General features: G+C 39.6%; 1 protein-coding gene across 1 annotated transcript in view; it reads right to left on the bottom strand.

Moving 5' to 3' along the window:
* Positions 1 to 23,650, bottom strand: part of LOC144790823 (uncharacterized) — a 57,344-nt gene extending 33,694 nt beyond the window's left edge. Inside the window, exon 1 of the mRNA XM_078665497.1 lies at positions 23,319 to 23,650. Within this exon, the coding sequence (XP_078521623.1) occupies positions 23,319 to 23,650 (332 nt within the window). The remainder of the gene's footprint in view (positions 1 to 23,318) is intronic.
* Between the last annotated feature and the right edge of the window lie 1,242 nt (positions 23,651 to 24,892).

The raw sequence follows: 24,892 nt of genomic DNA, 5'->3' as shown, positions 1-24,892 counted from the left end.
TAGGGTGCGGTGGCAGACCGTGTCGAACGCAGCGGAGAGGTCCAGGAGGATGAGGGCCACTGTTCCCCCTTGTCGAGCAGGGTCCGGATGTCGTCGGTGGCTGCGATGAGGGCGGTCTCGGTGCTGTGGTTGGCTCTGAAGCCGGACTGCGAGGGGTCGAGGGATCCGTTCGTCTCGAGGAAGGCGGTCAGCTGTCTGTTGACGATCTTCTCGATGACTTTAGCAGGAAAAGGGAGGAGCGAGATGGGGTGGAAGTTTTTGAGATCGGTGGGGTCCGCTGTAGGTTTCTTCAGGAGGGCGCTGTGGTGTTGTGTGGCACCATTTTAGACATCTCACCCGCAGGATCTTAGTCAGGCTAGGGGTAACACAGACGCGTGTACCCCGTGGTTAACTGGCTGCAGCGCCATGTAGCATGCAGGTTAACGAATGAATGAATGAACGGCTTTATTTCGATATATAAAATATCATAAAAGCAGAAATACAACAATTTTAAAAAACAATAAGAACAGTCACATTCTATTTACACAGATAAAATCTTATAAAAACAGATAATACAAGCAATAAATAGCCAAGGAAAGCCTTTTCAAACAAATTAACCATGACCATTTAAAAAACTTAGACACACCGCAAACAACCAAGGTGCGTGTGTCGGATTTTAAAATACGAAGCGCCTCTCTATACTGCGGGTACCTAATTGTCTACATAAGGGTTTGAGCCAACTCCGCCTCGGCAATGCATGTGCTGGACATTCGAAGAAGATGTGGGCGACCGACTCTACGCATGATGGGCAGGTCGCACAGGAAGGAGAGTACAGGTGGGAAAGTTTCCAACGCGCAGTAAATTCGCCTACGGGTAGTGTCCGCACTCTAAATTTAAAATACAAAGCCCTATCTATTGGGTTGGAAATAATGTCGAGATAAGGTTCATAGGCCACCACATCCTTCATCTTCACAAAATCATCAGTGGATTTACAATGTTTCACATCAGTGGAGTTGTTACAAAAGATCCAGCTCCAGTAGAGCTTCTTAAGAACAGCTTTAGGGGGGGCGGTCCTAGCTTCCCAAGCATCCTCAAGGCCTAAAGCTCCTAGCAGCCGTTTCACATCCCTCAGCTACTCGATCTTGGACCAGCCCTCCAATGGCATGACCTCTGCCAAGGCCTCTGCATATGAGGCCAACTCGGGCACATGCCACAGTCGCGCCCAGAGCAGCAAGGGGCGAATTTGGGGTTGATCCTTGATCGATCTACAACCCAGATCCATTAGCATGGGTACTGTTGGGGTGCTCTGTGGGAGAGCCATCAGGTCTTTCAGAAATGTACTCTCTGATCTGGCTAACACTTCAAGATTACACGTACCCCACAGTTCCGCCCCATACAAAGCAGCGCTAACTCCTCTAGCTTTGTAGATCTCCAAGACTGGGGAAATGTAGAGGAGCGTTGCTCCTTGAGTAGTACGCCGCCCACCCTTTTGTGGCTCAATAGCATCTTTTGAATGTGCGAGTTCCAATGCATTGAATCCGAGAGACGGATGCCTAAATAATCAAATTCAGACACCCTCTCCAGGAGCACGGAATACAGCACCGGGGGGGCGGGCCATTTTTTGGGGCGGGTTCAAGACCAGGTACTTTGTTTTATTGGTGTTAATTATCAAGCCCCTTTGTGAGCAAAACTCCTGGTAGCTATTTAGGAGACTCTGCAAGCCCACGGGGGTCTTTGAAATGAGGAGGGGTAACTAGACATAATATCGACTAAAGAATATCGAATTGACAAAATATCGAGTCAATAATATCGATAATAATAAAATATCGATAAAAAAAATATAGTTGGAAAAAATATCGAATAAAATAATGGCAAAAAATATCGTTTACAAAAATATCTACTCAAAAATATCGAGAAGAATAAATATCGATATATAGTTAAAGTAAAAAATATCGATAATATGTAGAAAAAATGTAGAAATTAATTTTTTCATTAATATTATTATAAATTGTAGTTAATGTTTAGGAGCGGGATGTTGGGTTAATAGGGGATAAGGGTGGGGAGTAATTTAAATTAAATTATTAATTAATATATGTTTGGGAAATATTTTGTATAATTAATTAATTGGTAATTAATTATGGATAATTGGTTAATTAATTTACTAATTAATATTAATTAGTAAAATAATTAGTATACTTTTGTATTAATTTTTTATTAATAATTAATTGGTAATTAATTAATAATAATTATTTTTTAAATTAATATTATTATATATTGTAGTTAATGTTTAGGAGCGGGATGTTGGGTTAATAGGGGATAAGGGTGGGGAGTAATTTAAAATAAATAATTAATTAATATATGTTTGTAAATTATTTTGAATAATTAATTAATTTGTAATTAATTATTGATAATTAGTTAATTAATTAACTAAATAATATTAATTAGTTAATTAATTAGTATAATTTTGTACTCATTTGTTTTTATTAATTATTGGTTAAATAATTAATAATTATTATTTTTTTATTAATATTATTATAAATTATACTTAATGTTTAGGAGCGGGATGTAGAGTTAATAGGGGATAAGGGTGGGGAGTAATTTAAAATAAATAATTTATTATTATATGTCTTTAACATGTTTAGTATAATTAATTAATTGGTAATTAATTATTGATAATTAGTTAATTAATTAAATAAATAAACTTAATTAGTTAATTAATTAGTATATTGTGGTACATAGTTTTTAGCAATTATTATTATGCAAGGGTAAATCATTAATATTAATTAGTTAATTAATTAACTCATTAATTTATATTCATTAGTTAATTAATTATAAAAAATTAATATTTTGTTAATTATTTTATATAATTTGGTACAATTTTAATTACTAAATATTTTGTACGTTATTTTTATTAATCATTTAATGAAATTATTTTGAGTTATAGTTATATATAGTATATTTTGTATATTTCATTCAATTATTGTGGAACTAATGTTTTATAATTATTAAAATTATTTCTTTACAGATATTGTGCTAATATATAAATGTTTTATGTTATTGAGATAAATTGTACTTAATGTTTAGGAGTGGGATGTTGTGTTAATAGGGGATAAGGGTCAGGAGTAATTTAAAATTATTAAATAAATAATATATGTTTGTAATGAATTTTAATTAGTACATATTTGGTAAATTATTTATACTAATTAGTAAAATACAAATTACTATTTTGGACATATTTATTATTAGTTAATAATTGGTAATTAATTAATAATATGTATTATTTTATCAATATTTTGAGTCATATTTCTCTATTTTAAATTTAAATATTGTTAATTAATAAATTGGTCAAATATATTATTATTAATTACATTATATTCATTACAGCTAATGTGCAAATATATTTATTTGTTTGTTATTGTTAATTAATAATTAATTGGTAATTATATAATAATGAATAATTTTTGGTAAAGGACTATTTGTATGGTTCAGGGTCACTTTTGGGTATTTGGCTAAAGGGGTATTTATAGGGTTCAGGGTCAGTTTTCAGTTTATGTGTAAAGGAGTTATTTTTGTTCTGGGTCAGTTTTGGGTATTTGGCTAAAGGGGTATTTATAGGGTTCAGGGTCAGTTTTCAGTTTATGTGTAAAGGAGTTATTTTTAAGTTCTGTGTCACTTTTCAGTTATTTTGTGAAGGGGTTTTTTAAAGGTTCTGGGTCAGTTTTCAGTTCTTGGGCAAAGGGGTATATTGTGGGTTCAGGGTCAGTTTTTATTTTTTGGGTGAAGGTGTTTTTTCAGACTTCTGGGTCAGTTTTCAGTTCTTTGGTTAAGGGGTTTATTTTGGGTTCAGGGTCAGTTTTCAGTTTATGGGTAAAGGGGTATTTTTTGGGTTCTGTGTAAGTTTTCAGTTCTTGGGTAAAGGGGTATATTGTGGGTTCAGGGTCAGTTTTTAGTTTTGGGGTATAGGTGATTTTTTGAGAATTCTGGGTCAGTTTTCAGTTATTTGGTTAAGGGGTTTATTTTGAGTTCAGGGTCAGTTTTCAGTTTTTAGGTAAAGGGGTATTTTTAGGTATCAGGGTCAGTTTTGGGAATTTGGATAAAGGGGTATTTTTTGGGGTTCAGGGTCAGTTTTAAGTTCTTGGGTTAAGGAGTGTTTTTAGGGTTCTGGGTCAGTTTTCAGTTCTTGGGTAAAGGGGTATTTTTTGCGTTCTGGGTCAGTTTTCAGTTTTTGGGTAAAGGGGTATTTTTAGGGTTCAGGGTCAGTTTTGGGATTTTGGATTAAGGGGTATTTTTTAGGGTTCAGGGTCAGTTTTAAGTTCTTGTGTTAAGGTTTTTTTTAGGGTTCTGGGTTAGTTTTCAGTTCTTGGGTAAAGGGGTATATTGTGGGTTCAGGGTCAGTTTTTAGTTTTTGGGTAAAAGTGATTTTTTCAGAATTCTGGGTCAGTTTTCAGTTATTTGGTTAAGGGGTTTATTTTGAGTTCAGGGTCAGTTTTCAGTTTTTAGGTAAAGGGGTATTTTTAGGGATCAGGGTCAGTTTTGGGATTTTGGATAAAGGGGTATTTTTTGGGGTTCAGGGTCAGTTTTAAGTTCTTGGGTTAAGGAGTGTTTTTAAGGTTCTGGGTCAGTTTTCAGTTCTTGGGTTCTGGGGTATTTTTTGGGTTCTGGGTCAGTTTTCAGTTTTTGGGTAAAGGGGTATTTTTAGGGTTCAGGGTCAGTTTTGGGATTTTGGATTAAGGGGTATTTTTTAGAGTTCAGGGTCAGTTTTAAGTTCTTGTGTTAAGGTTTTTTTTAGGGTTCTGGGTTAGTTTTCAGTTCTTGGGTAAAGGGGTATATTGTGGGTTCAGGGTCAGTTTTTAGTTTTTGGGTAAAAGTGATTTTTTCAGAATTCTGGGTCAGTTTTCAGTTATTTGGTTAAGGGGTTTATTTTGAGTTCAGGGTCAGTTTTCAGTTTTTAGGTAAAGGGGTATTTTTAGGGATCAGGGTCAGTTTTGGGATTTTGGATAAAGGGGTATTTTTTGGGGTTCAGGGTCAGTTTTAAGTTCTTGGGTTAAGGAGTGTTTTTAAGGTTCTGGGTCAGTTTTCAGTTCTTGGGTTCTGGGGTATTTTTTGGGTTCTGGGTCAGTTTTCAGTTTTTGGGTAAAGGGGTATTTTTAGGGTTCAGGGTCAGTTTTGGGATTTTGGATTAAGGGGTATTTTTTAGGGTTCAGGGTCAGTTTTAGGTTCTTGTGTTAAGATTTTTTTTGGGTTCTGGGTTAGTTTTCAGTTCTTGGGTAAAGGGGTATTTTTTGGGTTGAGGGTCAGTTTTTAGTTTTTGGTTCAAGGGGTATTTTTTGGGTTCAGGGTCAGTTTTGTGTATATATAAAGTGTGCTAAAATATAATAAAAATATTAAAAATATTTGATTTAATTTTTGTGACAAAAAGTTGTAAATTTTAATGCTAATAACATTTTTTTGTACTACTCAGCACAAAATATCCTAAATATATATGTTAATTAATATAATACAATATATATAATTTTTTGACAACTTTTTAAACAATAACATTATACTAAAGTAGCTATTCTAATTTATACATGGTCAGTATCCAGCACCTTTACTGATATTAGTTTCACTTGAGTAGGAATTGTAAATAATAATTGCTCAGTGTCCTGCAACTTCTATCATAATAGTGTGAGTGAAGTAGGAATAGCAATTATTAATTGGTCACTTTCCAGCACATTTGGATATAATTGTGCATTACCCTGTTATTATATTACAAAATAATGCAACATGGATGTTTTCACAATACTTTCTTACAAATTTTACATTTTTTTTTATTACAATACAATCACAATTAAAAATAATATAATATTTTTTGGAAATTTACTATTTGCAGATTAACACATTAACATTTATGTACATCTTTTAATTTGTCAAACAAAATTATTTCACAACATTTTTTATGTAAATAAAAATATTTAACAACATTAACTTGGAGTAACAAGTATTTATATTTAAATAAATAAAATACAAGTTTTTTTTAAGCTTCTTCCATTTATATTTAATTATATCAATATTATATATTAATAATATTAAATATTTTATTTGGAAATTGACATTTTTTTTAAGTAACATGACTAATATTATATTAGCTCAACATATGGAAATACAAATGAAGAAATTTTTTACAACCTTTTTCACACAATGTTGTTTTTAAATCAAACATATACATATATTATGTTCTTAATTTTATAACTGTAAAGGGGAATACAATGTTTTAAAATAATATCTTGTATTAGCAAAAGATTATTTATGCAATTATATACTTTTATAATAATTCGAAATTATTATAATACATTTTTTAATAATTAATAAAAATAATAACAAATACATTTATTATTATTATTATTAATTTATAAAATTAAAATGTATCTCTTCTTTTTAGAAAAACATACATTCAGACAAATAAATAAACATTATTTTAGGGCATTATTTATATAGTAAATGGTTATAATTTTTTAATTAATAATAATAAATAAGTTATATTATTATTTATTATTATTAATTATTTACATAAACAATTATAAAGGTTAGTTATGAACAAACACAATTTTATTCCTATAAATGTACAAAAACAAAAAATATTTACATATATTATTTCAAATGTTACATTATTTTTTAATATTATTAATATATAATAATTATTATATATTAACTAATATTAAATACAATTATATTTTTTCAACATTTTAAATTATAATGAGTATAATGTATTAATTTGTTACAATAACAATGTGTATGTATTATATTTTTATACTATAACATTGTATTTTCTATGATACCTATTGTAAAATGGTTTAAGGGGACTACTTATTTACCGCGTAAGGTTATTGCGCTTCATTCAGGACTGGAGAAGCTCGCGGTTGGGAGTTGCTTCATGTGGAGAGAGGTAAGGTTAATTTTATATACAATTTATAACTGAGTGGTAATGTTTGAGGGTATATTCGAAGTGTGTAGTGTTTTTGTGTGTATGTATGATTTGTTTATGTAACGTTTAGGTGAAATGTCGTCGTTATAGATGCGTCGTGTATGTTTTAGTTCTAGTGTTATTTTAAGTGTTAGGAAATGGCTTCTTACATGGTTAATGTTTATTGTAAGTGTATTTACTAATGTAATGGGTTATTTGTGGGTGGGTTTCGTAATGTATGTTTTTTTAACAGGTTCCGGTTCCTCGCATGAAAACTACATGGAAGGAAGCGTGTTTTTTTTCGGAGATACTAATGTATGACTTATTATGGTTTTATTTTGACGTGTATCTCCTATTTTCGGGTTTGCCAGGAGCGGATTTTATTTATTTTGTACATTTTTTCGGGTTTTTGGAGCGTTTCGTTTTGGATAGATACATTGATATGCGTGACCGTTTTCTAAAAGTTGTGTGTATATCACTTTAAATACTAAAGTGTCCACACTACTGTTTTCGGCATTTCCTGGAGCGTTTATTTTATTTTTTTACAATTTTCGGGTTTTTGATGGTTTCCCTTATTGGAATTGGACTACTTTGCAATGGATTGTATGGATTGATTTTTGCTTCATTACGTCTTTTTCATCTACACAATTTGTAAGTATTTAAAGTACTTTTTGTATTGGGTGGGAAATGTTGATCTTTATGTAATGTGTATGTGTGATGTAATTATAAATATTGCATATTTGTTCAGAAATAATGCCCACATTTTTCATAAGTTTGTTACACAAATATGTATTATTTATAATTGTGTAGAAATGGTTATGATTTGTATATCTACAATTATTGTCAGAGGACATTAGTATATTTTTGGGAATTTTTTAGATTAGGCTTTTAGCTATTATTGACAGATATTCTAATCCTCTAGTTGTAGGATATAGTGTGACTTGACATTGCAGTAGTCGGAACATTTGTTTAGTTTGTTTACTTAGTTTTGGACCAATTTGGGTCACAGATTGTTCCATTCTTAGTTCTTGATAGCTTTGTTCTTTTTTCAAAGCTTCTAGTAGGTTATGGAATGTGGGTCTGGTTCTGCTTGTGGTAGCTTGGAAAGCATTATGCCACCCTTCTACGCTGTTGTTTGTTTTTGCCTCTTGGTTTAAAGTACTAAGATAGACATTCCACCAAGGGATTTGGAATTTGGGTTGGCGTCGATGTCCAGATCTGTGCAACCTTCCCACCCAAGTATCTTCAAAATAGTCCAGTAATGGGGTTAGTTTATCTTCATTCCTCTTGTAATATGTGCTGTCAATTAATAAATTATAGTGTTCCGCTACATCGGTAACAGGAACGTAGGCCAGTGCTATCAATTTTTTAATTTGATAGGCAAAGGTGCTATCTGTTGAGTATAGAATACTTAAAGTTGATTTCTGGAGATGTCTCCATATGCTCTGATTGAAATGGTAGTAGCAACCCTGGATTGCTGTGTGGGGAAATGTTCTCAAAATGCTATTAATCATAGCTAATTCAAAATCAATAATTATTTTTTCTGGAAAATAATTATTGATTTCATTTTTGAGAACATTTAATATTTCTGTGTAAGTGCTTTGCTGTTTGTTTGGTAGCAAACAGTAAATGAAAGGGATGTTATAGTTATGGTATAAACCGTGGATGGAATATAGTTGATAAAAAGGTTTTGGGCATGGTTTAAATGTTCCATCCATCATCCATTGGGGACACTGTTGGATTTTTCTTAAATTACTTGCAGTTGCAAACATTATGATTCTGCTTGTACTGCTTTCATTGTCAAAAAGGATAAATTTGTCTTTATTGTGTGTGATGGACATTTCTGGTGAAATAATAATTTCATCAAAAGTAGTAGGGTTGGGTGGGGTTGTGGAAGTGCGTCTTTTAGTGTATGCAATAGTGCGTTTTAGAGAGTCTATAGAAGGTAGTTGACCTGAAGCATGGGCTGGGACTTTTAACAGTTCTTCTTTAAGGATTTGTGTTGTTGGTTTATTACTTTGTCTGCTAGCAGTTTTGATACTTTCTAAAGCATCTCTTACTTCAATTTCTGTGACATTGGGGGGATGATTGTGTTCCCTGGTAGATAACACATTAGTTTCCTCAGTAGTAGCCCTTCCATAACATTTGTTTGAGTAATATTTTGTACATTTCCAGAAAACTTTTCTACCACTTTGTCTTTCCTGATTATAAACATATCCCATATAACATAAAAGTAATTTATTTTTCTGCGACATAACAAATTCTGCACCCTCTGTCATTTTGTTTTATTTGTTCTAGGAAAGAGTAGAAAGAAACAACATCAATAAACCTATATTTCAGTTTGTGGTGCTAACATAATTACTGATGTATTTATTCTTACAGTTACTAAAAGTAGTAATCAGAAATGCAGAACTGTATTTTGAAGGATTTTCTTGTATGTATTTCTTTATTTACTGTTGGTATAAAAATATAGAAATGCTAAGTTTATGTTTACACATAACAAACGTTTTTCCTAGGAAAAAGCAGTTTTACATTTTGCTTAGTACTACATTTGATGTGAACATTACATATACTTACTTGTTTAAATAGTTGAGTTGTAGTATTTGCTGGAATACATCAAGGTAGTAAAGTTCAGATCTGTAGAGAAGATAGAATAAATACATGTAAAATATTCTAAAAAATATTTGGAACCGTTGGGAAATTGCAAATATTTAAAAATATACTAACTTGTAAATAAGTCGTTTGGTTTGCTGTAGGTAGAATAGATGTATGATGTATTCACAATATCTGTAGAGGAAATATGAAATACATAACATGGTGTTAAGAACATATTTTTCGTTAATTTTTCGGACGTTTTAGACAAATGACAAGTATATTTACTTTTTTTACAAGGGTAGTCTTGTCTTTTGGTATAGTTGATGTAGGATGTTTTTATTCGATCTGTAGGGAAGATGTAATATGCAAGATATGTTCTTTAGAAAATAGCTTTTTCAATATTGGGTGTTTATGAACAAAAACATATATACTTACATATTTAATTAGTGCAGTTTTATACATTTGTAGTGTTCAAAAACCAAAATCTCAGAATATCTGTGAATAAAATGTTTAAAATAAAGTATGAATCTTGTGAAATAGTGTTTAAAAACAGCAGTTGGTGTATAATAGAGCATTAATATATACTTACTATCTGATTTTCCAGGTGAAGAAATAGGAGCATGTATTAGGAATTAATTTGTAGTAGTTTCTATCAGAAATGTAGGGGGAGATAAAAATTAAATAAGTGCAAGAGTTAGGAGATATAAGTAAAATAGTAGACTAATAATTTAGATTTCTAAATAATGCACTGTAACTTACTTGAATAATTAGTTTGTGAGCTGGATCTTTAAAGATGTTTGTTCAGGAACAAAATCTTTGTGTTGGCATCTTCTTTCTATAGAGTTAGAAGCAGCAAATGGTAGAATGCATGTATCCTTTTTATAGTATGTGTATTTAGTGTGCTTTGATTTGATTGGTTGTAGGATGAAAGGAAGGATTTTATAGGGTAGTTTGAATTTTTTTTGGATTAATTGGTGTGTTTGTTGATGTGAGAATGGTGGTATGTGGTGATTTCCGCATTAAAGCAGGTTAGTTGTAAAATAAAATAGATGTGTAAGTGGAAAAAAGTCATGAAAATGTTATTTAAATATAAAGAATATTTTTAAAATGATAGAACACATTTAATAGAATGTATAGCAAATGTAGATAAATAAGAATGTTACACAAGTTACAGGTATTATATGTAAAATGTTTTTTGTAGAAAGCAATGACTTTTATAGACGAATAATATGGGATTTTAGATATGAAAGGGTACAAAAAAGAACTCGATATTTTTGTTTTTACGATATTTGTGTACTCTATATTTTATTAGTCGATATTTTTGTAGTTTGTGGTAAATAAATAAATAATACCTCTATTTTTGGATAAATAAATGAATAACAGATAGCTCAATAAATAAGAGTCAAGATTCGAGGTAGTAGGAGTTTTGCAGGTTTAATACAGCATAAAGACAGGAACAGGACAACCTGCATAGGAATAGGATGGCAGGGCCCAGCAGCTGCTGGGGCTGGATCTGGGATGAGCGCGCTCACATTTAATAACAATACACGATCATATATACTAAAATAGTTGCATTACAATACATACGATAGGCGGAGCAGTGGGTGTGGTCAATAGCAGTCGCGAAAGATAAGGGTGAAAAGAGGTGTAACAGGGCGTATACATAGACATGTGATGCAAACGTAACAGAATATGTCATGAATAGGGCGGAAACCATGGAGGGGGCTACCTGAGGAGCCGGGACCTCTAACCTGATGGTGCGCGCAAGCTGGCAATGACGTATTACTAGGAGAAGCTGGGGGCTTCGAACTCTGTGCTAGGAGCAGAGACTGAAGTCTGGAGAGTCAGGGCGACATGTACCTAAGCAGTATCTAGTATCTGATGTTTAGAGAACATGTTGATATGAACTAAGAGTCAGGAGGGGAGAGGCTAACGGACTCTAAGACTGGAGCATGCATTATTCTACATGTAGTGCGTGATGAAGAATATTAAATGACCATTAAATGCAGTATTTCTCTTACATGGAGACGTAAAGGCTAGACAATGACGGAAACTATTGATGCGATTCAGTAGCTTTAGGAATGCAGAGAAGGAGGACTGAACTGATAACTGGAATCATAACATACTCTTGGCAGACTCAGAGGCAGAGCCAGGCTGAGCCGGGCACTGCGAGGCAGGAAGTAAGTGAAGGGTCGAGGATACAGGTGGGGGCTGTATCGCTCCTCAGCGAGGCTTCAGGAGACAGGAGACAGGAGCTGAATCTGGTGTCCAGGCCCTTCTGAGGCCTAGAAACGGGGACTTTACAATGAAATAACGTGCACACTGAGAAACGTGGCAACGTAGCTTTACATAGGCCTGATATTCGTAGTATTCACGAGAACTGGAAACTGACATACTAGAGGTGGACACAACTGTAATTGCGTCATTAATCGAACATAGGGAATGCATATGCATATTTAATCATGCACACAGAACATATGATGGATGACACGTAGGGACACAGAACATGGCAAAATTTACTTTTCCACATTCCCTCCTTGTCACTACGTTTCATCAGGAAACATCAATATTCATGATACCATCTATCATTTCATACAGTATCATTTGCTCGTCTCGAATTATCCTGGAACGGGATCTAGAATGGGGCTTGGGACTAGGAATACATGATGTAGCACAAATGCCGCAAATCGCAGGGCCACATTGTACACAGAGGCAGCAGCTGAATATGATCGCTACTGCAATACCTAGAAAGGATAAGACTTTCCATCCCCAAGCGGAAATTATATTCCAGAACCAACCGGACCATGTCCAGGTGCCTGGATCTTGGTGTAACAGATGGGCAATTTTATGGAGTCTGGTTATAGCTGAATAAACAGACGGCGCGTTATTTGGAATGAAAATGCAGCAACTAGATCCGATGACTCTACAGGCCCCGCCCCTATCGGCCAGTATGACGTCAAGGACGAGACGATTCTGTAAAACGACAAATCTCATAGCAGATTGCTCTTCGGTTAAGTTACCTAGAGCAGAGGCAGTCTCATTGACTACTACTTCAAGGGTTCTTGTTAACCTACGGATTAGCTTACTATTCTGGATAGGTCCTATAAAGAAGAAGAAACCTCTATTGAAATCTGTATACTGTTCTAGAGCAGTTTCAGTATAATCGACAATTGGGGACTCGATCTCCCTTCTATGTCTAATGTGTACTAGATGTGTGTTTCTATGATAATCAGATGGGGCTAGGAAAACTGGTGGCAGTAGGAAGGCAATGTAACAGGTTCCCTCCCAATCGAGGGGCAGACGAACATATGCAGTTTGACCACAAATAAAATAAGAATGACGTGAAGCTTTGAAAATAGATTTCCCACTGTCACTATATTTGACAATAGTAGTACAATCACTATGTCCTACATGTACGGAACCATTATTTCTAACACATAATTCGCCTTTGACTGGTAGTACTGAAATTGCAGGTAAGTCTGGAGTAGTATCAGACTGAACATTCAGGACCATGAAATTCGAAGAATAATTACCTAAATTATACACTTCATTTTCTAGGTCTAACCCGGTTCTGTGGGGAAGACCTTGCTTGTCTGGAAAACATGTACTGTTAAGAAAAGACATATCTGTTGAGGATGACATTAACGTGGACCATGCTCCACACGAACCATTATGTGAAAATGGATAAGGAAAGAGTGGCAGAACTCCCTTCGGTGTCTGGAAAGGGGGGAGTCGACCACATACCCAACAATTAGTGGCATTGCTGGTCTGGTGTGAATAATGTAACATGCGGATGAAAGAATTATTTCGCATAGCGAGGCGGTAAGAGAGTTCATGAGGAGGTAGATCACTAAACGTGTGCTCTACTGTAGCATTGGAAGACTTATTTACATGAGAAACTGGGAAATACAGGTAAAATGCATAACTGGTGCAGGAAATCATAATACTGAGAAATAATATGAAACATAGAAAAACGATACATCGAATTGAGTTTTGACTAACTCTCTCACTATGGGGGTCTATTTTATACATGTCAGAAACAGTCTAACCGTTTCACCTAGGGGAGGACTTAGACAATCAAACTGGCTGACTTATTTTACTAGACCGGAGTTTCAACTTATACTCCTGTTGCGGAGTTTTCTCTAACAGGGGAGGGTTTGTAGCAATGTCTTTTGCGGGACAGTCCTTGAGAACAATATTTTGGCAATCCTTCAAATCCTGGGAAATGTTCTTTGAGACGGGTTTGAGTCCGTAAAACTTCTTTACGTGCGAAAGGTGCACCCAGCCTTTGCGACCCTCCAACTTCACGGCTGTACGGGTGGCGAGGAGGACCTGTCGGGGCTCCTTCCAGCGAGGCTCTAGCGGACTTGAGCGGTCAAAATTACGAACCAAGACCATGGATCCTGGAACGATTTCATGCGGTGCCACCTCGGTATTGTCTGGAAATGCGGCGGCAACCTGTGAACGACAAGAGTTGAGGGCAGACATCAAGGAAGCTAGGTAATCTGTCAGCATATTACTTGAAACATCGGTAATACTTCGGGGTCTGGGTGTACCCCACATGTTAGGGGGGCGGCCGAATACGACCTCATACGGGGACAGACCTGATCTGGAATGTGCGACCATGCGCATGTAGAACAGAGCAACTGGCAGAGCTACTAGCCAGTCTACACCTTTCTCTTTACATACTTTGGCGATGCGAATTTTCAGAGTCTGGTTATGTCTCTCTACGAGACCGGCTGCTTCAGGATGGCGTACACAATGGAACTTCCACTGGTATCCTAACAATAGGGAAACGTGCTTCATCAACTCAGATGAGAATGGCTGGCCGTTGTCAGAATATACGACTCTAGGGAGTCCATAACGGGGGAAGAACTCACGAACCAGCTGCTTGGCAGTGGTCGCGGCGGTGTAATCTGGGACTGGATATGCTTCTGTCCACCTGGACAGAGCGCATACAACTACAAGGACATACTTGAAACCTCGACATCGCTCCATCTGAATATAATCCATCTGGAGGACTTCAAAAGGGTGGTCAGGGGGCTGGAATCCCCCTTGTTCCACCGGGACACTTTTACCTGGATTAAACTGACAACATATCATACAGGTACGGACTTTCTGCTTGGCTGCAGCTCGTAAATGCTTGTTGAACCAAATGTTCTGGATACTGTCTAACATAGCTTTTTCTCCTAAATGTGCTGGACTATGTGCGGTATTGATAATGACTTGAACCATAGAGTCGGGGAGAAACCATGTGGCTTTTCCCTTCGTCACCCATCCCTGATCTGTCTGTACCCCTCCTTGTTCAGACCATTTCTTGATTTCATCGGGAGTAGCATGTAACTGGATATCTATGACATCTTGAGTAGGGTCTTTAACTGTCATATATGTAGTCGGATCTGGAGTGTGTGTCGGTGTCTTATTTACTGGAATGTCTGGTGTCTGAGCTGTAAGCTTGGCTGTGCGATCTGCTAGATCATTACCTTGGGAAATGGTGTCAGTAACTTTCGTATGTGCTTTACATTTCATGATAGCAATGGACGACGGTAAATGTATGGCATCTAACAGAGCTTGAATAAGGAGACCATGCTGAATCTTGGTTCCATGAGACGTCATGAAACCTCTCTCCTGCCAGAGCACTCCAAAGTCGTGTACGACTCCAAATGCGTAGCGTGAATCTGTGTAAACATTAACTTTCCGGTTCTTGGCGTGTATGCAGGCTTGTGTCAGAGCAACTAGCTCTGCTGCTTGAGCGGACAGGGTGTCAATACGGTGTGTTTCAATAACTTCAGTGTCAGTAGTCACTGCATACGCGGCGACTAGTTCTCCTGTACTTGTTCTCATACATGAACCATCCACATAAAGTGTCAGGTCTGGATCTGGAAATGGAATATCTATCAAATCTTGTCTTGGCTTTGTCATGATGTTAACTATTTCCACACAATCGTGTGTGGCGGAATTCGAAGTAACTGACGGTAACAGTGTAGCAGGATTCAGGATGTTGCAGCGTCTGATTTCTATGTGTGGCTGAAACAGTGTCAATTCATAACCTGTTAAACGTGCAATTGTCAAGTGCTGAGTTTGTGTTCGGTTTAAAAGAACTTCCACGGAGTGTGGAACCTGTACTGTCAGGGAGTGTCCTAATACTATGGAATCACTTTGTCTGATAGCTAGTGCTGTGGCTGCAACTGACTTGAGGCACGCAGGCAGAGCCTGGGCTACAGGATCTAATGTGCTCGAAAAATAAGCACATGGCTTGTATTGTCCTGCTTGATCTTGTGTTAGAACAGATAATGCTGTACCTTCACGTTCAGTGACGAAAAGTGTAAAAGGCTTACTGTAGTTCGGTGTCGCTAGAACTGGAGCTTGACATAGGGCTTTCTTTAACTCATTGAAACTGAGTGTGTGTTCAGATGTCCAAGGGAGGACAGTCGATACGGCTGCCTCCTGTGTCGTTAACTGTATCAGTGGCTTGGCTAGAAATGCATACTGAGGAATCCATTGTCTGCAATAAGAAGTAAGGCCAATAAAAGCACGTACCTCCTTCTGGGTCTTGGGCTGAGGAAGACTCGCTATTAATTGAATACGGTCAGGTGTCAACTGCCTACCCCTCTTGGACAGTAAGTGTCCTAAGTAGACCACTTGCTGGACACAGAATTGAAGCTTCGAAGGGGACACCTTGTGTCCCATCTCGGCTAGGAAATACAAGACTGTAAGGGATGCTCGCTCGCAAGCACGTTCAGAACGGGCTGTGATCAGTAGATCATCGACATACTGGAGCAGGGCAGTGTCAGTTGGCATGTGAATGTTGTCTAGTTGTCTCTTAAGTGCTTGACTGTAAATACTAGGACTTTCTGTGAAACCTTGAGGAGCTCGTGTGAACATATAGCTCCTTCCATTTAAACAAAATCCGAAAAGAAACTGGCTGTCTGGATGAATGGGAACACTGAAAAATGCGTTCTTGAGGTCAATTACAGTAAAGAACGTGGCTTCGGAATCGATGGCTGTCAATAGGGAAGAGATGTCTGGGACAACTGGGTACTGGGGAATAATACATTTATTAAGCTCTCGTAGGTCAATCACTAATCGATATACTGGGGGTGCATTTGGATCAGTACGTTTCATGACTGGAATGATCGGAGAATTGCATACATTGGAGTCAGTTTCTACAACCACTCCTTGAGCGATGAGCTCGTCAATAATTTTGGATAAGGCTGCTACAGCCTCAGGTGGCAATCTGTACTGTCTGATTCGTGGTAACACTACACCTGGCTTGAGAGTCACACGATGGGGTGTGATTTGCATGTAACCTACATCAGTTGGACCTTGCGCCCATAAATGCTGCGGAACATTAGACAATCTGGGATCAAAATCTCGTAATACATAGTGACCCTTAAAGTCACGCAGGAACAGACGTATTCCCTCTGGGGAACAGTATATAACTGCACCTAATTCTTTCAGTGTTTTAATGCCTAACAGATTTTCTGGACATGACTTAGTAAGTAACAGATCAGTAGTGCGGGACAATGGACCTACTTCTAGAGTAACTGGCTTTGATATCTCATTTACGATAGGTTTTCCTGAAAATCCAAGGGAAACATTTCTTGAGCCTGAGAGCGGAGCCCCTGGAACTTCGGCGTGGCTAATTGTGGTCCTACTTGCCCCTGTATCAATCAAAAACTTTCTGTCTTTCCCTAATACTTGACTGTGAACATAGGGACCTTCTTGATCTACAGGTATCTCGATGAGAGGCAAGCCTACCTCCCTCTCTAGGCTGTTTCATGAATATGGCTGATACTCTGGATACTCGGACTGTGCATATTGGTACATCTGCTGTGTAACATGCTGTGTTGCAGCGATAGGCTGCGGAGCTGTAACTGTCTGTGGTGCATTCTGTGGCTGAGGAATCTGTGAAACTTGTTCTTGTCTAGGCGGACGTGGTCTTTCTTTAGTCTTACCAGTAGCTATGTTGTGTTTCAGAACTGCACACTCGTTTATAAAATGACCTGGCTGTTTACAATAATTGCAGTTCCCTTTAACGGGAGCTGCAGGATGACTGGCTTGATTCGGACCCCTCTTCTGACTGTCTTGAGGAACGGATTGTGCAACTAGTACTTTCATTTTCGTGTCTTTCATACGCTTTCTCTCGTGTTCTTGCTCTTCTCTGATTCTATTCTGGTGGTATTGGAGCATTTGTAACATCTGGGACGGGGTATTAGCTTGCCAGGTACTTTCGACTTTCAAAACTCGATTTTTAATTTGTGGGCTTGAATTCTCGACTAATTTAGTAACAAAAAGATGAGGGTATGACTCACTACTTGTCTTGAGGCCACTGTTGATGCTAAAACATTTCTCAAATCTGGAATAATAATCACTAATATCTTCGTCTTGTTTCTGTTTACAGGCTGAGATTGCATCCCAGTCTTCCTTTCTAGTTGTCAATAATCTAGGTAAAACTTGTATTAATAATTCTGGTAATTCTTTACATTTCGCTCCAAGACCGGTACCTGGTACTCGTGCCTTATCTTCGGCTTCTAGAACTGCCCAATCGATCTTTTTCTCTCCCACCTCCCATTCTTTTTCCTTGAGCTTTTCATACACCCCTGCGGGCAACAGAACCTTTAATTATATCTGGATACGTGTATTCTCCCATACGGAGCATGTCTTTTAATTCTCGATGGAACCCTGCTGGATCTTTATCATGACAGGGGATTAATTTTTTCATCTCTAGGAGTTCCATCTTTGTAATCGGAGTGTAAACAAACACTCGTTCTAGTTCGCCACCCGTTCCTCTAACTGGGTGGACTTCTCGTAACGGATTCTGTCTGTCCATGTGGAATGGTTTACTTTCTGGGGGTGAGACATGAACAAAATACGGGTTCAAAAACGTTCTATATTTGTGACGCTGTTCTAGAATGACACTAATTAAATCGGTACCTAAACCTTTCCATTTATACTGGAGTAACTCATTCAGGACATCGTGTAACGGACCTGGATCAGAATGTTGACCCTCATACAATGTAATGAGGTGCTGGATCATATACATACCCGCCAGTCGTTGCTCGGCTGGGGGCATTTTCAGAAACATTTGTGCCACTATTTCGTCTGGAAAAGTGGTAGAATCAGTAATCCATCGGACTGCTGATCGGACTAGTTCTTGTTCATGCATAGTACTTAACTCACTATAACCGATTCGTGATTTCAGAATGTGATCGGTAGCTTGAAATACTTGTTCTAGAGAACCTTGTTCTGGTGCTGGATGATGAAAAATAGACTTGTGTTCTAGGCGTAAATGGCGATCTGGAAATCTAGATTTTCCTACATACGCTATTCTGTCGGGATTCTCGTCCTCTACCTCTTCAGTATCAGAGTTACTTTCTTTCTCGCTTACTTGTGCTGCTTTACGTTGTTCGTGTATCCTTATTATTTCTTTACGAATCTTCTTATACATACTTTCCATAGCACTGATGGGTCTGTGCTTACCCTCGGCTATATTATCACTCCACTTTGTCAGGGTTCTCATTTCGGCTTGATCTTTGGTCGGATAATCTTGTTCTCGTATTAGACAATTAATCAGAAACTTTAATAGCATGAGCTGGACTTCAGCTTTTCTTTGGCACATGACATCACTAATACTTTCTGGATCATTCCCTGTACGGATGAAACGATATATTCTGTCTAGATCTTCTTTCATATCTGGTAGGGTGACTAGATACTCGGTCACCTTTCTTACGCGTAATGAATATAAAACCATACTATCCTCGCCTGGGACTGGATCATAGCCACATTCGTTAAGGGCTTTTCTTATTTCTGCTACAGACTGATGTCGGGGCGTACGCTGTGACGCTTGTGCATGTAATTCGGCTGACGTTAAACGCTTATGTGGCGGCGGGGTTTGAGGAGGACCTCCTCCTGCGGCCCCTAAACTAGAATCGTCGACTGATCCTCTTCGTACTAGTGTGGCAGGAAATTGAAATGCGGGCTGAACTGGTATGGCGGGCTGGACCGGGGGGACCGTAACAGGTACTGCAAGGGGTACCCCGGTGTCTGGAGGAACGGGAAGTGCCTGATTTACAGGGACTGGCGGAGCGCGAACAGGATTTGCATATTCTGGGACTGTGTCGTCCAAATAGGACGAAATAAAAATATCAGCTGCGGTCGGTTTGTGACGTAGCTTGGTCGGAACTAATGGTGGCGGGAAATTACTGGATGCCTCTGGGGTCGCTTTTGGCAGGCCCTCGGCAAGGAGAGGATACATACCCTTAATAAGAGCATGCCTCTGTCTGTCTGACTGTTCGGTTTTAACTCGTTCACCAATCTCGATTAATTCCCTTTCTTGGGCTCGTTCCAAGGATTCTCTACTTAATTCTGACTTTCTGATTTCTTTTTCGGTTCTTTTATGAGCTTCTTTGCGCCATAACTCAATGGCATCTTTCTGTGACTGTCTGGCTTTCTTTTTCCATAATGCTTCCTCTACTCGCATGATGCACTCGGCATCCCATGTACCCGATACGGGCCATCTATACTTTTCTTCTAACTGTTTGGTATACTCTACCCATAAATCTAGATATAATATGGCACTTATGCCATGCTTCTGATACATGAAATGACCTGGACTGTCCCTAGGCGGAACTGGAACTGCTGCTTCCAGCAGACCCTTTCTAGTTTTTAACTGACGTAACTTAGAAAACAAGGGCATGACTGGACTGTAATCTAGACACAATACAATACACAATAAACACGATAACTACTTCACACTCATTCCACGACATCAAGATACATGAAGAACATTCAAAATAACAGTTCGAACAGAATACTACCTGGAATACGGAAAACAGAATACATGAATTTTCTCGAGAACAGAACTGACTAGAACAGAAACTAGATGCACTGCTGAAACAGTACGAAACTTACCGGTCTCATACAGAGACACGTCAGGACCCGCATCCACCGAAGTGGACACTTCGTTTGTGGGACTGTGTACCACCAACCCACGGACCAGAGTCAATCAGATTGACCCTGTCTAGATACTACCCCAGCAACGGTACTCACCGGGCAGCAAGAACGGAAGGCCTCGGACTGGACTGGACTGCTTCGACGTCGGACGGACGAACTTCGGACTTCTGTTACGGGTGGGCCTCCGGATACCTCGGACCTTGGACTCTCGGCTTGGGCTCTGGTCGGGACTCGCCGCGTTCCTCCACCGCCTCGTCTGGATGCTGGACCGCCTCCTCCGTCTCCTCCGTGGGCCTGAGGGATACTTGAAGCAGAAATATCTGCACGTGCACGGTATGGTTCCGTCACGGCTGCAGAGGGTCAGGGGGCCGGCGTGGCTTCACCGGCGCGTGGGGAAAGGGCAAGTCCCTATTCGGGCGCCATTATGTGGTAAATAAATAAATAATACCTCTATTTTTGGATAAATAAATGAATAACAGATAGCTCAATAAATAAGAGTCAAGATTCGAGGTAGTAGGAGTTTTGCAGGTTTAATACAGCATAAAGACAGGAACAGGACAACCTGCATAGGAATAGGATGGCAGGGCCCAGCAGCTGCTGGGGCTGGATCTGGGATGAGCGCGCTCACATTTAATAACAATACACGATCATATATACTAAAATAGTTGCATTACAATACATACGATAGGCGGAGCAGTGGGTGTGGTCAATAGCAGTCGCGAAAGATAAGGGTGAAAAGAGGTGTAACAGGGCGTATACATAGACATGTGATGCAAACGTAACAGAATATGTCATGAATAGGGCGGAAACCATGGAGGGGGCTACCTGAGGAGCCGGGACCTCTAACCTGATGGTGCGCGCAAGCTGGCAATGACGTATTACTAGGAGAAGCTGGGGGCTTCGAACTCTGTGCTAGGAGCAGAGACTGAAGTCTGGAGAGTCAGGGCGACATGTACCTAAGCAGTATCTAGTATCTGATGTTTAGAGAACATGTTGATATGAACTAAGAGTCAGGAGGGGAGAGGCTAACGGACTCTAAGACTGGAGCATGCATTATTCTACATGTAGTGCGTGATGAAGAATATTAAATGACCATTAAATGCAGTATTTCTCTTACATGGAGACGTAAAGGCTAGACAATGACGGAAACTATTGATGCGATTCAGTAGCTTTAGGAATGCAGAGAAGGAGGACTGAACTGATAACTGGAATCATAACATACTCTTGGCAGACTCAGAGGCAGAGCCAGGCTGAGCCGGGCACTGCGAGGCAGGAAGTAAGTGAAGGGTCGAGGATACAGGTGGGGGCTGTATCGCTCCTCAGCGAGGCTTCAGGAGACAGGAGACAGGAGCTGAATCTGGTGTCCAGGCCCTTCTGAGGCCTAGAAACGGGGACTTTACAATGAAATAACGTGCACACTGAGAAACGTGGCAACGTAGCTTTACATAGGCCTGATATTCGTAGTATTCACGAGAACTGGAAACTGACATACTAGAGGTGGACACAACTGTAATTGCGTCATTAATCGAACATAGGGAATGCATATGCATATTTAATCATGCACACAGAACATATGATGGATGACACGTAGGGACACAGAACATGGCAAAATTTACTTTTCCACAAGTTTTAGGGGTAATTTCATGAATAACGATATATTTGTAGTCGACATTTATTAATGCGATATTTATGTACTCGATATTGTAAGTACTCGATATTTTTTACTCGATATTTTTGTAGTTGCTGTAATAAGTATAGAAAGTCGATAATTTTGTAGTCGATAATTAATCAACGATATTTTTGCAAGTCGATAATGTGACCGTCGATAATATTTCAGTGATCCATGAGGAGGGTGTCGTCGGCAAAAAGCAAGGTGGGGATGCGCTTGCCCGCCAGGGAGGGTGCATCTGCAGGATGTTTTAGCAGATGCTCCACCACTCCATTCACATAATGAGAGAATAGAGTGGGGACAAGCACACATCCCTGGCGGACGCCCCTTTCTACTGGGATCCTGCCGGTTTTTTCGTCATGCTTGCCCCACCGCACCTGTGCAAAATTATCAGCGTGTAGCCTGACCAAAAGGGACAGGATATACGGGGGCAACCCCATCTCAGACAAGACTCTCCACAACCCCTCCCGCGGTACTAGGTCAAAGGCAGTCTTCAGGTCTATAAAGGCCAAATAAAAACTGCCCTTGCCCAGCACCACCACCTTCCAGTAGAGAAGAACCAGTCTGAAGGCCTGTTCTATGGTCCCTGCTCCGGAACGGAATCCGGTTTGAAGGTCCGATAGGATGTCGTTCTCGTCTATCCACTGGAGGACCCTCCACAGAATTACTTTCCCCGCTACCTTTTGGGTTGAGTCAATTAGGCTTATGGGCCTATAATTGGCTGGGTCGTCCCAACACCCCTTTTTGAATATCGGGACGACCTCCGCCCCTTTCCAGGATTCTGGGACAGGTGCACCATTATTAATAGCATTAAGCAAGGATGAATCCAGCTTCCCCCACTCCTTCATGTTAGCGCGCAACAGATCGCCCGGTATCCCGTCAGGCCCAGCTGCTTTGAGGGGCACCAGCGAATTTATTACGCTTTCGACCTCTCTTGGGGTAAAGGGATCACCCAATGTGTCCCCCGAGGAGTCAACTGACGAGAGACCACTGTGGGTGTTCATCTGGGTATGCCCCTCCATAGAGGTATAGAGGGACAGGAAGTGATTGTACCAGCTGTGGGCTAGAATATTACACATGATAAGGGTGCAATCGGGTCTGTTCCTTGTCCTTATCAAATTACAGAACCCTCTAGCATCTCTACCTTCACTTGCTTCCATTAGGTCAGTCCAGTACCTGTCCTCCCATTCTTTCTTTGCTGCATTGATGGTCTGTTTGTACTCCTTCCTAGCAAGCCTGATCTCCACCGGGGATTTGCCTTTAACAGCTGAAATCAGGGCAGATTTTTTCTCCCTACATTTCTTGGTGAACCAGCCTGGTTGGTTCTTGGATCTGTTAACTCCATCTGCTGGGAGGTCCCTATTTGGAAGTAGGAAGAGATTAGCCAAGGCCTTGATTGTATTACAAAAGAGACCTGACACTTCACTATTCGTCAGGGTGGACGAATCCAGAGTAGACAGAGAAGCTGCTAGAAGAGCCCCCATAGCTATCATTTTCTCCCCATCCATAGCTACTTTGCTCCATTTCAAGCGCCTCCCACATTTAGAGGTACGTACTTCTGAGGTAGGAGCCTAGTTTAGCAGCATGTGCACTCCCTGCTCCCCACCCCACAAGGGGAGCAGAGCCAAAGAGAGAGGGTTATGGTCGCTGTTGGCTGAGGGAAGGAGTACCATATCATAGACAAAAGTCCAGAGCTTAAAGTCGAGGAGAATATAGTTTATTCTCGACGTGTGATTTGGCCTATTGTAAGTATGGGCTCCGGAGGGATCTGAGGTCGTCCTCCCATTCGCTGCCCTCAGACCAAATTCCAGGGCCAGGGAGTTAAGTTGTACAACCCGTTGGGACCACCTCCGGATAGGCGGGATAGTTAAGGTAGGTATTCCTCTCTTAGCACCTTCATTGACAGTGTCCAGGATGTCCTCCGTCGCCAGGGGCTGGAACGTGCAGTTAAAGTCCCTGGCGACCAGGACATGTGATCTATCAGGGCACTGCCTAAGAAGATCCTCCAGGCCTGCAACTATGGGGGACTGGGATCCTCCTTTCGTGCCCCTAGCATAGATGTTAAAAATATCCAGGGTAAGCCCTCTCCTAGGCCCCTTAAGTGAAATGCTAAGAAGGTCAGGGGAATTAGTCTCGTGCTGCACAATTTGGCACCCAAGCGTGACATCAACTCATATAAGGAGACCTCCTGAGGGGCGACCCTTCCCTGAAGAGGGAGGAACTGCTGGTTTAAAAAACGATGAGTACCCCACCTTATGGCAGGGCTCCTTGCTCCAAGTTTCTTGGAATATGCAGATTCAATAAGCCTCCACTAACGAATTCCAGTCAGAGATATCCAACTTTCTAGTGATGCCTGCGATGTTCCAGCTAAGAATCCTAAAAACTGGAGCCTCCTCAGCCGGCCCCCCGCGGGGCTCAGTCCTTAAGGCACCCACCCTCCCCGGAGTGGCTAGAAGTGGGCCCTTCCTCACGGGCCCTTCAATGCTAGTTACGAAAAAAGTGGGTGCTAGATCCAGTGGCTGCCTGGGGCTAGGATTTATGGAAATAAGGGAACTGCCTAGGTCAGACTGTGGTAGAAGGTTAGGACTGGTCGCCGCGCGCTCACTAGGGCACGGTGGGGCTGTTGGAACGATAACTGGAAGGGCACTAAGCAGAGGATCTTGATAAGACATCACAGCACTGATGACGGCATTCTGTCTCTCCTTATCCAATCCCTTGGGTCTGCACTGTACCGGTTCACTTTTACCGGC

The sequence above is a fragment of the Lissotriton helveticus genome, chromosome 11 (genome assembly GCF_964261635.1).
Source record: "Lissotriton helveticus chromosome 11, aLisHel1.1, whole genome shotgun sequence".
Classification (NCBI taxonomy): Eukaryota; Metazoa; Chordata; class Amphibia; order Caudata; family Salamandridae; genus Lissotriton; species Lissotriton helveticus.
This window is presented reverse-complemented; position numbering and strand designations above follow the sequence as displayed.